General features: G+C 42.5%; 1 protein-coding gene and 2 pseudogenes across 4 annotated transcripts in view; 2 read left to right on the plus strand and 1 right to left on the minus strand.

Moving 5' to 3' along the window:
- Positions 1-491: 491 nt before the first annotated feature.
- The window catches only part of Mcf2l2 (MCF.2 cell line derived transforming sequence-like 2), a 237,566-nt gene continuing 223,484 nt past the window's right edge, over positions 492-14,573 (plus strand). For 2 of the 3 annotated variants that reach the window (XM_004834923.3, XM_021256429.2), the window contains exon 1: positions 492-1,196. In XM_004834923.3, the coding sequence (XP_004834980.2) occupies positions 1,121-1,196 (76 nt within the window). In that variant the 5' untranslated portion in view covers positions 492-1,120. Of the gene's footprint in view, positions 1,197-1,258; positions 1,414-14,573 lie in introns of those variants that run through there. The other variant, XM_004834925.4, reaches the window with a different exon arrangement.
- Positions 3,601-14,573, plus strand: part of LOC147825434 (RNA-binding protein 7 pseudogene) — a 30,241-nt pseudogene continuing 19,268 nt past the window's right edge. The window contains exon 1 of the transcript XR_015441062.1: positions 3,601-7,608. The product of XR_015441062.1 is annotated as an RNA-binding protein 7 pseudogene (transcript). The remainder of the gene's footprint in view (positions 7,609-14,573) is intronic.
- On the minus strand, positions 12,399-13,764 carry LOC106007757 (leucine-rich repeat protein SHOC-2 pseudogene; annotated as a pseudogene).

Genomic DNA, 14,573 nt, shown 5'->3' on the forward strand with positions numbered 1-14,573 from the left:
TTGGAAAAGTCCTCAACACCCTGGGATGAATGTGCACCGCTAGAAATTGGGCCCAGGGTATTTGGGGCGTGGTTTCTCACAGGTGGAAGAGCTGAGAGTCCCGCGTCACTGAGCGCACGTGGACGGGCCCTCCCATTGCGGAATGGACTGGGGGACAACGTGACCAGATTGGCCTTTGCGTAGGCTTCTCCTGCTCGGCTCTGCTGAACAGAATTAGAGAAGCTCTTGCTGCCTCTCAGGTAGCATCTGGAGCTGCGCATCTTCTGGAAGAGATGAGAAAAGCTGGCATGGAGACTGGCAGAGCCTTTCCACATGGAAACACATCTGACAAAGGAAAAGGACAGAGCGGCGGGGCCCTGAGTGGCGCGTGCGTGTCCAGCCTCGGCTCAGGGTGCAGTTGTGCCCGGTGAGGGCTGACAGCTGGGTGACACCACCTCTTTTGGGACAGACACGCTTCCCCCGCCCGCTCCTGCGCAACAGGCGCCTGAGGCAGGAGAAAGGGCGGGCGGCAGGGCCTCCCTGGCCCAGGCATCCTCTCGGCCGGACGGTAGCGCCTCTTTCTGTGCCCGACCTCCCGGCTTCTTCGCAGACGCTGGGCGGGGACGAAGGAGGGGCCGAGGCGGGAGGAGCGCGGCTGGCGATCTCCGAGCGCCGCCGGCCGCCTGCGCCTGCCTCCCGAAGAGCCTGCGCCACCCGCGGCCCGGGGCGTGGGGTGGGCGGCGCCGAGGAGCCTGGCCGCTGAGTCTCCCTGCCCCGGTCCCTGCGGCCCCGGAGCCTCTGCGCCCGACTCGCCGCAGGACCGCCGGCCGGGACCCAGGTCCAGGAACGCGGCGCGCCCTGCGGGGAGAGCGGGGCGTTCGGTTCCCTGGCCCCCATGCAAGGCGCAGCCGTTGGAAAGGCTCCGGACTTGGTCCCTGAATAAGCCCCGGCGGGGGTGCCCGGCGTGCCGGAGATTTGCCCGGGGCTGCGAGTGGCACTGTTTTGTGCCTGGAGAGAGCGAGGGGGCGGATGCGCGCAGGGCACCCTCGGAGCAGATAACCTGTGACACGGCTTCCGAGCCAGCGGGAGACACGGTTTCGTTTGGCTTCGTTTAGTGCGCAGGTGGTGGGCTTTCGGTGAAATGCTATTTTGGTTAAAAGAAGAAATGGCCACCCAGGAGCTCACCCGGCGGCTGGCCACGGCGATCACGCATGTCGGTAAGCGAGCTGCTCTCCCCGTTGCGTGACACTGGTGGAGGGCGGGGTCACGGTCTCTGGCTCCCCCGAAAGCCGCCAGGGCCCCCTCGAGGTTCTGGGGCTTCGGCTTCCGGGCCTCGGGTGGGGGCCCGGAGGCCCGAAGGCTTGGGGCGCGGCCCTGGGGGCCCGCAGGTGCCTTCACCAAGTGGTTGCCAAGTCTGTTGAGCCCTGAGCGGAGGTACGGAGCTGTTGCGGGGAGTCGTGCTGGGGCACCTGGGTAGTGAGAAAGTAGGGACCCCATGTGGGGAAGCAGATGCCGGCGCTTCCAAGGGGAACTGCCGTGAAATCGCTGCAGGCCTGTGCGTGAGAAAGTAAGGGACGCGCAGGCCACCTATAGGCCTGCGGGCCGCGCCTCTGGCCCCTGCCAGATAGCATTCCGCCCAGAGGAGTGGCCACCCCGCGGGTGAACCTCTGCACCTCTGTGGGGAGACCAAGCACGTCCAAGCCTCCTGCATGAGTTTAAAAGGGTTATTAACAAACCTGCTAACTGTGCCAGTGGAGCAGAACTCGCATTCCTTGCTCCTGAATTACAGGTCGTGATGGGGGGACAGGCCCTTCTACTAAAGAAAAGAGACAGACACTGAGAGAGCCACCCATGAATTCTCCTTAGTGTTTTCCACCTCCACCCCCACCCCTGGGCTCCCCACAGGACAGAGGCGCACACAGGTTCAGAACTTGTGACTGTGGGTGACTGCAGTTATCTGGATCATTTTTTCTGTTGCTGACTTCACTCTGAGACTCGTCCTTGAACACAAATCTGGTTTTATTGATAAAACCAGGAAGTGTTTGCCTTCGTTTTCTATGCATTTGTTGAAACTGTTGTTTTGGTTCTTACATGTTAAGGTTTTCTTTGATGAGGGAGCCACCTTTGTGCTTTGACTGTCCCAGTCCACTGTGTTCGGTGCAACGATGATGCACATTTACATAATATGATGTGGACACACACTTTGTAAAGATGATCTGGATGAGAAGTCTGTGTTTGATAACTGAGCTTTAAAAATTCTGGTGCCAAGTGAGGACACTGAAGTTTACAGACAAAAGATGAGGAGAATCCTCTCAGGGAAGATGGAATGTGAAATATTGCTGAAGGCAAGGTAAAATAAGAAAATCCTCCTAATAAACGGAACGTTGCAATCGGTTGAATGCTGAAGTGAGTGTGCTAAGTAAAGTCACGCACCACTGCTTGACAATGGAGACACAGTTTGTCACATGTGCTGTTTTGTGATTTTTCATTGTGGGAACATCATACAGTCCCCAAACTAACCAACTAAGAAGGCTCCGAAGTCCCTAGGAAATGTAATCTGATGAGAGCACTACTGTGTGTGCAGCCTGTTACTGACCAATCTATCATCATGTGGTGCATGATTGTCCTGGCGTGGGCATGAAAATGTGGTGGAGGGAAATGGTCGTAGCTGGGCATAATGACCATCTGGATTGTGAGCTTCCTTGGACAAGTGACTTCACCCTAAGTGGAAAAATAGGAATTGTAATACTTCCTCACACAGTTCAAAGGCAATTTGTGAAAATAGGTAAGATACATTTTACAATACTGTCTCAACTGTGACAGTACAGCTATTTCAGTTATTAATCATTTCACTGGCTCCTCTGCCACAAGATCTTGGACGGGTCACTGGGCATCTCTCAGAGTGAAGCCCACCTTCTGTTAAACAAGGAATTGACCTGGAGGAGTTTTTAAAAAATCTTTTTGAGAGGAGGGTCTCGAAATATTTTTCAGGCTGGTCTCAAACACTTGGACTCAAATGATCCACCTGCCTCAGCCTCCTGAGTAACTGGGACTACCCTCATAGCCTGGCAATCTGGATGATTACTGAGCCCCTCCACCCATTTTTTTGGACATAGGATATTCTTGAAGCTCCAGTAGGCTGTGCCCTTGGCTAAACCAGGCTGCCTATGCAGCCCAGGCAGTCGTGTGTTCTTGCCCATCTTCTTTCCTCTTTCCTTCCAGCTCTGTGAAGGACACACACATGGTTGCTGTAGTTTCTGCTCCTTAAGAACATCTAGTGGTCTCTAGCCACTTGTGTGCTTTACAACATTGTGTCTTATCCTCATGTTTAATCTCGTAAATCTCTGAAGTAGGTGGGATGTATTTTTATCCCCATTTTACAAATGAAGGAATTGACACTGAGGAGGTACCATAGTTTGAATGTATCCCCTCAAAAACGTGCTAGAAACTTAATCTCCATGGCAGCAGTTTCAAGGATGGGGTCCAATGGGAGATGTTTACGTCATGAGGACCCCACCATCATGAGTGGATTAATGCTGATTATGAAAGGACTTGAGGCTGCATTTTGATTTCTTGCTTTTTCTCACCCTCTTTGTCATCTGCCTTGGGATGATGAAACAGGAAGGCCCTCACCAGGTGTGACCCCTCAATCCTGGACTTCCCAGCCTCCGGAACTGTGAGCCAGAAAACTACTGTTGTTTATAAACTACCCAGTCTGTGGTATCCAGTCATAGCAGCAGAAAGTGCACCAAGACCCTGACTCAAGAAGAAATAGAAAATCTGAGTGGACCTGTAGTAAATCAATGAATTAGTAATAGTAATAATTTTTAAAAATCCTTCTTACAAAAAAAAAAAGTTCAGAACCAGATGACTTTACTGGTGAATTCTACCAAATATTTAAAGAATTAATAGCAATTCTTCACAAACTCTTCCCCCCCAAAATTAGAAGAGGTGGAAATAGTTACCACCTCATCTTAGACATTACCCTAATATTAAAGCTGGACAAAAAGGCACAAGCAAGAAGAGTACAGGCCAACATTTCTTACATAGACACAAAAAGCATCAGCATAATTCTAGCAACAAATCTAGCGACATATAAAAAAGATTATGCACCATGATCAAGCGGTAATGCAAGGTTAATTTAACATCCAAAAACAAATCAATTGATATAATATACTATATTAAAAGGATGAAGGACAAAGCCCACATAAATACCCTCAGTAGAGGCAGAAAAATCATTTAAAAGAATTCAGCTCTTTGTGGGCAACCTTGAAACTAAAGTGACCAAGGAGCTGCTTTTCGAGCTGTTCCACCAGGCTGGGCCAGTAATAAAGGTGAAAATTCCAAAAGATAAGGATGGTAAACCGAAGCAATTTGCGTTTGTGAATTTTAAACATGAAGTATCTGTTCCTTATACAATGAATCTACTTAATGGAATCAAACTTTTTGGAAGGCCCATCAAAATTCAGTTTAGATCAGGAAGTAGTCATGCCTCACAGGATGTCAGTTTATCATACCCCCAGCATCATGTTGGAAATTCAAGCCCTACCTCCACATCTCCTAGCAGATATGAAAGGACTGGAGATAACATGACACCATCACCACAGATAATTCAGAGATCATGCTCTTCTCCTGAAAATTATCAGAGACAAGCAGTGATGAACAGTGTTTTAAGATGGGTGTCATATGGTGGGAAATTTGGTTCTCCACATGTGGATCAATCAGGATCTTCACCATCGGTTCAGTCACATAATCATACTTTTAACCAGTCTTCAAGCTCCCAGTGGTGCCAGAGTACACCACCATCACAGTGTAAAGTCAGGCAGAATTCTCATCCCTACCCAGCAGATAGACATTATAGCCGAGAACAGAGTTACACTGATCATGGGTCTGACCACCGTTACAGAGGAAGCAGAGAAGATTTCCTCTACAAAGATAGGAATCGTGCTGGCTGGAGCCATGATTATAATAACAGAAGGGACAGTAGTGGAGATGGAAAATGGCGCTCATCTCGACACTAGCAAATATTGAAAGGACATTGTTTTATAGGGCCCTTTTAGGCTCTTTACACTAAATTGAGCTGAAAATATTTTGAAAAACTGTACAGAGGAGCTTTTCCAGTTGCCACATTTGTTTTTTTAAAAAGTACAGCTGCAGTTTAATACAGAAATGAGAAGAATTGTGGTTCCAGTCTTATTTCATTAATGACCTTTCACCTCAGGGCTTTATGAAGAGGAAAGGATTTTAGGCAAAAGAAATTGCCAAAGTTCCTAATCATCTAGACAGCTTCAGAAGGGTGGATTGTATAGCAGACATGATTTTAAAAAATAGTGTTGAGATTTTGAAAAAAAAATTTATAGTAAAAGACACATCTCTATAATGCCATAATGGCATTGTGTCTTTTACTGTAACAAATTTAAAAAATCTAAACATTCTCATATACTTTGATCAGACCTCATAGATGGTTGTATTATAAAGCAAATATTTTAATTTTTGTACTGCAAGAAATTACATGCTAAGTGAATCCAGTTTTGGTGTATATAATAGGAAGTCCATATTGATAGCTATCAGCTAATCAGATGGCTATCTGTATTTCGTTAATAAATTAGAAAATACAATTTTTGAGTGGTTTGTTTTTTTAAGTTTCAGAAAGTTGTTGGTTGTTAGAGGATAAATCATTTTGGTTAATTTAGAGAATTTAAGTATAAGTTCTGTGAGATGCTCTTTGTAGCTTTATCCTGTACAAATATAAATCTACATATGCTAAAATTTTAGAAAGTTTTTACTAAATTATGTTTGATGTATGACTGGTTACTCAGGAAGTTAAGTATCTGTAGGTGAAATATCTGTATGTGTGTATTTTTACATGGAAAATTACAGTATTAATGTAAATTTGCTTTTTCAGGAAGAACAAAAATATCAATGCATACTCATAAAATAGTAAAATGTTTTACTGAAAGTATTCCTTTTGGGAAAAAAGATTCATGAAGTTTTTATGTGCTGCCTCTATCACTCAAGTTTCAGAAGTTTTTAACATTTTCCAAGTGGCCAAGACCTGTACCATTTTACTACAGAGATTATACAAGTTGATTTTTGTTTGAACATTGGAAAAAAAATTTTTTTTTTTTGGTACCAGGGATTGAACTCGAGTCGTTGCGCTTGCGCAGCAGGTGGCAAAACCACTGAGCTAAATCCCTGGCCCCTATTGGAAAGAATTTAATGTTAACATTTTACTGCTCTTAAAATTTTAAAACCTTAAAACTTTTTATGTATCAAGATGCTATTTCCCTTTCATTACAAAATTGTTTATAAAATTCATTCCTTGAAAAATTTGGATCCTTTTTAAATACTAATCTCAGCATTTGTACTGTTACTTTTTAATTTATTAAAAACATAAAAAGGGAAAAAAAAGAATTCAACAACCTTTTTGATTAAAACAACAAAAACAATAGCCAAAGAACAAACTAGAAATAGAAGGGAATTTCCTCAACCTGATAAAAGATATCTGTGAAAACTTGGAAGTAACATCATAGCTAATCTGGAATGGCTGAATATTTTTCCCTTACCATCAAGAATAAGAAGACAAGGATGTCCACCCTTACCACTGATACCCAATATTATGCTACAGGTTCTACCCTGAGGAGTTGAGAGAAAATGAAACAAAAGGGATCCTCACTGGAAAGGAAGAAGTAAAGCTATCTGTTTTTATAGCATGATCTTGTATATAGAAAATCCTAAGGATTTTTCTTTAAAAAAATCAGAAACATGGCCCGGGATTTAGCTCAGTGGTTTCGCTGCCTGCTGCACAAGCGTGAGGACCCGAGTTCGATCCCCGGTACCAAAAAAAAAAAAAAAAATTAGAAACAATAATGATTCTATGATGTTGCCAGATATAAGATCAACATACAAAAATCAACTATTTCTAAAAACTAGTAATAAACAAGTGGAAAATGATATTTTTAAACAATTTACAATAAAATCAAGAGAATAAAATAAGAATGATTTTAATAAAAGAAGCCCAAAATATATACTCTTAAGAACTACAAATCACTGCTGAAAGAAATTAAGGAAGACATAAATAAATGGAAAGGCATACATAGTTCACAGATCTGAAGATACACCCCAAATTGTTCAGCAGAGTCCAGAGAAAAAAGCATATGCTGATTCCTGAAGTGAAAATTACTTTTCCTTAGGGAAGTTTATTAAAGCTGGATTTATTCTTTGGACGCAGCATGGATAATATGCTGTGAGTTTTTTGTCGTCACTGATACTGTTTCAGTGCCCTATTGTTGGGTAATCAACTGCCCCAAACTTAGTGGATTAAGTCAACAGTTCTCTAATTATGTCTCAACATTCCATCAAGTGGTTGTAGTGAGATGGCAACTGGAACTGTAGCTAGGGCACTGTGATGGGTGCCTGGGTTCTCCTGTGATCTCACCCTCTGTGCTGACTGAGCGGCAGTCCCGTCTTCAGGGGCCTCTCCATGTGGCCCTTCACCAGTGGAATTGTTGGAATTCTTACTTAGAAGGCCAGGTTTCCAAGAGACATGAAGCCAAGATTTTCCGAGAACGTCTTGATGGATGGACTCAAGTCCTATTAAGTCACTGCTTCCAGGCTCTGTTGGCCCAGGTAGCTACAAGCCCAGTCCCGGATTTAAGGGGAGGAAGCATAAGCTGTATCTCTTCATGGGAGGATCCGCGCATACACTCAGGCAGGGGTGGAGTTGTTGGTTGCTATTTTCATTTCCTGTTGTTGCTGTGGCAAATGTGCTGATTTAAAAGGACACATATTCAGTTTCTTACAGTTCTGCAGTCAGAGACACAGGTCTCTCCTGGCCACAGTTAAGGTGTCAGCAGGGCTGAGTTCTTTTCTGCACTGGACATTCGAAGGGAGAAGCTTCTGGAAGCTGTGGTCCTGTTCTTCCATTTCCACACAGAACCAGCAATGTTAGCCCAAACTTTCTTGTGTTGCCATCTCTCTGGTTCCTTCTTTTATTTTTCTCTTCTACTTTTAAAGATCCTTGTGATTACGTTGAGTCCTCCTGGGTAATCCACAATAATCTCTTTATTTTCAAGTCAGCTGATTAGCAACTTAATTCTGGCTACAGCCTAATATATTCTCAGTTTCCAGGGATTGGGCTGTAGACACCTTGAGAGATGAAGAGGATGTTTTTTCCTTATACCATAGTTACTACCTTGAAGGCTGTCTTGATTAGTAATGTATTCATTGCTGTACTGAAATAGGTAATGTAGGAGTTGTGATCAGAAAATGTGTGTGTTTAAATTTTTGAAAATTTCATTACACTAAAAGGCACATTGCCATTAATCTTTTCAGAACACTCTTCCTCGATTTGAACACATTCGTCCCATTGTTCTTGGCACTCGCTAAAGCAGTTCTGGAAGACCTTTTCTGTGAATGTATTTAGTTGCACTGTTGTGGCTGCCTCTGTGTCCTGAATTGATGAAGATAGAAAACATTTTCCTTTCGTGGTCATTTTGACTTTAGGGAAGAGCCAGAAGTTGCATGATGCCAGATCTGATGAAAAGTGATTAAGAATGTACCATGTTTTTATGAGCCTGTCTTTCAGTCGGATAGCACTTGCTGGCAGCAGTCACTAGATTTTGTTTTGTTTTTTAACGGTCACTAGATTCATGGGAAAGACACTCATGAAAGACGCCTGGTCCAGAAAGGGGCAAGAACAATGGGCTAAGTGCACTTGAAGTAAGGGGGAGTGTTTTGATGGGGAGTAATGGCAATGTATCTTTCTCTGCAATAAATTTAAAGAATGTTTTTAATGTTCACCGTAGTTTTGACCACCCCTTGTATACCACGTGCTTTTGAGGTGTCTGAGGTGGTGACGTTTGCTGGTAATGTGAGTCAGGCGCTGGATTTATTCGTATGCTCCACAGACTAAGGGAATGCCATTCATTATATTCATGATGTGAAAAGCCAGCCTTTGGCGGATGGTCCAGTCAAATATGAGCTGAAATGTCATGATGATGAAAACTACCCGGGTTACAGACAATGATAACTTTAAATCAGTTCCCTAGAATCAATGCTGGAATAATACTCATTCTGGAGGTGATTATTTCTCTAATGTGGAGAGTATCAAGGAGAGTATTCTATCTTCCAAGCATGAAATAAACCTTTAGATGTAAAATGAGTAACAACGCCCACCTCCGGGGGTTGCTAGAAGAGTGTCTGCATATGCTTCGTACCTATAGATGAGGATCAGCTTGAGAAGCAGCCAGGGAGCAGAGAGGGCTTCACATGCAAGCACGTCACTGTCCCGGCTTTGTCCTTTGCCTTGGCATTTTCTAGGACTGTCCATGCCGCTTCCATGCTTCTGCCTGCTGGAGCCTCTTCCTGGCGTCTGTTAGGCAAGGCGACAGGCCAGTCCTGACACAAACCTGTGGCTTCTTTGGAGGAGAGTTTGAATTCTCATCATTGGGCCACACCTCTACTTTTTGCTTTGCCACACCGAGGACAAAACTCAGAAGTAGAACCAGCTGCCCAAGTGTGGTTGACTCTCGGCACTTGTGTGCTGCTGTCAAGGTTTGCCCATTGGTGGTGACAGGTTAAAAAGCACAGAGCAAAGGTAACAGCAGTGGGGTCTTCATGAAGGAGTCTGTTGGCCCAGGGCATTTGATTTGCTAAGCTTTTCCTCCAGAGCGCTATGCTGTCTGCCCATCCTGGCATGTACACCAGGATTCTGCTTTCGTCTGCTCTTGGAAAACCCTGTGGAGTTAACAGTCTGTCTGAGGGTATAGATCCCAAGCAAGAAACTAGAGGCTCCTAGTAGGAGCTTAAATGTTTAAACTTTAGCCATTTAAATATACCAGCAGAGAGAGGCTGGGGGCTTAGCTCAGTGGTACAGTACTTGCCTAGCATACACAAAGAGAGTATCAAGGAGACTCTGGGTTCAAGTCCCACCACATACACAGACACACACACCGAAGAATAACAACGAAACACACATAACCCCCTCCCCCGCCTCAAACGCAGCAGAGAGAAGATCCCTGAGCACTTTCTCCTTTGGCTCTAGACACATCTTTTCTGGATGCCAGCTATCCATGTGAACTAGTACACTGGCACATGCTTAGAAGTAAAATAAAACTAGACATTAGACTGAGGCTAGGAAGAGGAGGGTGGAGAAGAGATGCAGTGAGACCCACTTCTCTGTTCTGCAGGTGCAGAGTCAGGTCCTAAGGTGCATGGTCCCTCTCTCTGGTGTCACCGGGTCCCTGGGCTCTGCTCACCGCCTCAGCCTGCGCCATTCCTCTGCTTTTCTCTGCAGCTCAGCTCTCTGTTCACTTAGCTGATGGCCACCCTATCCCACATCTCAGTCCAGCTCCAGAAATAATCACTTCACGTTCTGTCGCTGAGACACAGGTTGGCCCAGCTCGAAGGAAGCAAGAATTTCTGATCCTGTCAGCTCTGGGTTCAGTCAGTGGCTCAGTCTTGGGGTGAGAGAAAAACTCTTTAGAGAAGAGCACATTGGACTGAACAGTCACCCCAAAACAAATCTCCTATCTTGGCAGGCACTTGCTTTATGCTTTCAACTTTTATCATGAGTAAGAAGATGGGCAGGATGTTTTATTTGTTTGGCTTTGGTTGTTGTTGTTGTAGAGCTGTAATAAACAAATTCCTTTTATAAACAAAATTTTAACTGAAAAGCCATGGTAGATGGAAAAGAAGAAATGATATTACTTGGTAAAATCCAGCGATATCTACAATAGTTTTACAGCACATTTAAGTATTCTAGGGTTTTATACCTTCACCTGCCTTCTATTTCTTAGTTTCATCTTATAAAATTACCAATTGAGAATGTAGGTTTGATCTCAAGTCTAGTCCTGAATTTGAGTTCCAGAAAAAGCAAAACACTCCAAATTTCTTTCAATATTATGGTCTTAATTTTTAAAAAAGGTTTGTTTAGAAGACAATGCCCAACTAAATGGGAGAAAAAGCAGCAATATGCAATATATATATTATATATAATAGTTGTTCACTGTGTGGAAGTGCTTTTTGTATGATATCTAGAATGCACTTGCTCTGTCCATCTCCTCAATATAAAATGACTTACACCAACACTACCAAAAGTAAGAGCACTACATAAGGGGCACACATTTACAATTCTGCTAGTCTTTTTTTTTTTGGTACTGGGGATCGAACTTGGGTCCTTGTGCTTGCACAGCAGGAGGCAAAACCACTGAGCTAAATCCCCATCCTTATTCTGCTAGTCTTAAAGGAAGTAAAGAGAAAGGAAATATATCAAATAGTATATGCACATCTTACATAATTTCCGTGGAATTTCCAGTGGCTTCTATGCAATATGCCTCTTTTCCATTACCGTATTACCAACTACCAAGAAAGGAAAGAAGAGTTTAAAAGTAATGGTACTGAACTGAATTGTTTGAAGCCCGTGCCCCACAAATGGGGAAAAGTGCATTTAGTTCAGCAGCAGTACAGCACAGCGTGAAGATAGTGTGCTTAGACACACATATTCCAGAACTGAATGATGTGCAAGGCAAGACAAGATATAAAACCATAGTACACAGCTAAGTAACCTCGAAACGTACACATATTGCAGTTTTCAAAGAAAGACATTTGTTTCATTATACAAGAACAGGGAGGAAAATCCTTAAAGTTACCTATTGTAGTTTATGATATAAATACATATCTATATAGCATTATGTATACATATATAGAATGTGTTTATGTATACTTAATTTGCCGATTTTGTTTTTGTGGATTTTCAACTTTCAGAAATGAAAAAAAAATCCTTTTTACTACAAATTTCTATTCCCGCAAACTTAAGAAAACATATTTATACTACGAAAGGTTTCAATACCCAACCCCTATCCAAAGACTTACCTCAGATTTTGCTCCACAACTCAATCAGAGATGCAAAATTAAAGAAATTTTAGAGTTTTCACTATATATTGTCATTTTGGCAGTTGTTTTAATAAGCAAATTTCTGAATATTTAAATCAATGGATGTAAATTCTTTAACAGGATATAAACTCTAGTTGTGACTAATTAAAACAGAGCAAATCAAAACAAAAAAATCCAGTGATTTACTCTGACTGTAAACAATATATAAAATTTAAATCTTAAATTTAAAAATAAGTTAAACATTCTTCCTTCAGGTCCTATCATATATAAAGATCTGACAATTGGTAAGGGGAAAATGTTTATGAAAAGTTGCAACAAATTCATTTGCCATTATTTTTTCCAAGAGAAATGTATATCTAACTATACTACCTTTGTCCTGTAAATTTAACAAATTCATAATTTATTGGCAATTTTTTAAGCAAACTGGCATATCAGATTACACAACAAACATCCATCAAATTCAGCAAAGAAAACGTATGTAAGCCTTTTTTACAGAATTTTAAAAAATCTAAATGGCTATGATTCCTCTATTAGCAGAAACACATAATGCAGTCTTTATGAATCTACCATATATATCAATATCTACATAAATAGACACAGATACAGATGTGAAATATGAGCAGCCGTCTCATCCTGAACAGTGTGTAGGACACGCAGGTCTGTATCAGATCATGGTACAATATGGACCCTGCATCTTTAAGAACTGAATGATAAAAAAAGGTTCCCCAGAAACAGTCTAAGCAAGGAGGTGACAGAGTGGACAGTTCTCAGTACTCATGATTGAAAGCTTGCTGCAGAGAGCTCAAAGGGAAGACAATGCTGGTTGGGGTTGTCATTCAAATACAGTTCTTCTAGATTCTCCAGTGTACCAATTTCCTCAGGAAGATGAGCCAGCAGATTTTCTCTGAGCCCCAGGTGTGTGAGATTGGTGAGGTGACCGATGCCTGTGGGAAGCTTGGGCAACTGGTTATTTGTCAAGACTGATTTCTGTAAATCCTTAAGATAAGCAGTTTCATTTGGCAAGGATTCCAATTTGTTCTCCTCTAGATCCAACTGTCTTAATTTCCTAAGGTTCCCAAGACCATGGGGAAGTTTCTTTAGAAGATTGTTTGATAATACTGAATTTCAAGGGAAACTAGACCAGATACATCCTCAGGGATCTTTGTGAGCTGATTAGTAGCTAAATTCAATTCCACCATACTGGTCCAAGTTCCAAAATCCAAAGGAAGTGATGTTAACTGATTGCCCTTCATATTCAGCTTACTTAATACTTGTGCTCTGGGGAAAATTCCAAATGGGATATTATTGATTCAATTGTGTTCCATGTTGAGGGAATAGATGGTAGAAAACTGAGATGAACCACCAACTGGATATAACTGGAAGAAATTTCTAGCTAAGGTCAAACTATACAGTTTTACAAGACTGGATAGAAGACTCTCTGGTAAAGTAGAAATGTTACGTTCTCTAAATTTAATTCTTCAAGTGCACTACATTTTGCTAATGATCTGGGTATTGCTGACAGTCTATTATATCTCAGTCCAAGACAACTTAAACTGAGCAAGTTTCCTACAGTATCAGGGAGGTCCAGCAGTTCACTGTGCTGCAGGTCCAGGTTGGTAATCTGTGTGCAGTTGCCAGTCTCCTTTGGGAGGTGTTCAAGTTGATTGTGAGCTACATCCAGCGTAATGAGGTTATGTAAGTCACCAATTTCAGCAGGTAGTTGTTTGATTTTCAGCAGGTAGTTGCTAAGCATGCTGTTTTGACAGTTTTTTTGATGTCCTTTTCCACAGTAGTTATACAGTTAAAGCAAAGGTAGAGAGTGCTGAGAGAATCTAGCCTATATACTACTGAAAGAATTTCTCTCAGTTTATTATGCCGTAAATCAAGCATCCGAAGCTTCTTCAAGTTATCAAGAGAGTCAGGCAAACTGGTAAGTGAATTTTCACTTAGAGCCAGTGTCATGAGATTTACTAAACAGCCCACCTCTGCTGGGAGGGACTGTAATTTGTTACTGTATAAATAAAGTTCCGTTAATTGAGTCGACTCTTTGATCGATGGTGGCAATATGTGTATAGATCTCTTGGGTAAGTCCAAACACATTGAATTTTCTTCCTGGCATTTGGTGAGCTCCTTAGTTACTTCTGTATTACTGGATTTTTTCCTAGTTCCAGGTGCTGGATTTCGCTGTTTGATTGTGTTGTCAACTGAAAAAGCAACCCCTGGTTGGGCAGCACTGGAATCCTTCTTTCCATCTTTGGCATCTTTCCCTTTGGTTTTCAGTTCTTTTTCTTTGCTTTCTTTTCCAAAACCTCCAGAGGCTTTTGCCTCTTTTAGTCTTTCCTTGGGTGATGGTACTTTGGGATCTTTCTCTTTAGAGTCTTTTTCCTTTCCTAAACTAGCACTCATGGTGACTCAAAAGTGGATAAAAAACTACATGAAGTCCTTTTATTTTGTTTGTCAGCAATCCAAATTCAAGGAGGAAGAGACAAAGATCCTGCACAGTCAAAAACGTGTTGACTTGAAGACATAATCAGCACAGAGTAACATCCATCTGTTACATGTTGGATCTAAAAGCACTATGCCCATTTCTGATAACTCATTCCAAGCGGTAAAAGGGTGCTGGTCAATCAATTCTTCATTAGAATTCCATCAGGAGCCCCGACTCTGCCATCTTGCTCGCCTCCTTCCTCCTCCTCTTC

This window comes from Heterocephalus glaber, unplaced genomic scaffold, assembly GCF_053883595.1.
Source record: "Heterocephalus glaber isolate CG9 unplaced genomic scaffold, H.glaber_assembly_v1.0 deba00001504, whole genome shotgun sequence".
Classification (NCBI taxonomy): Eukaryota; Metazoa; Chordata; class Mammalia; order Rodentia; family Bathyergidae; genus Heterocephalus; species Heterocephalus glaber.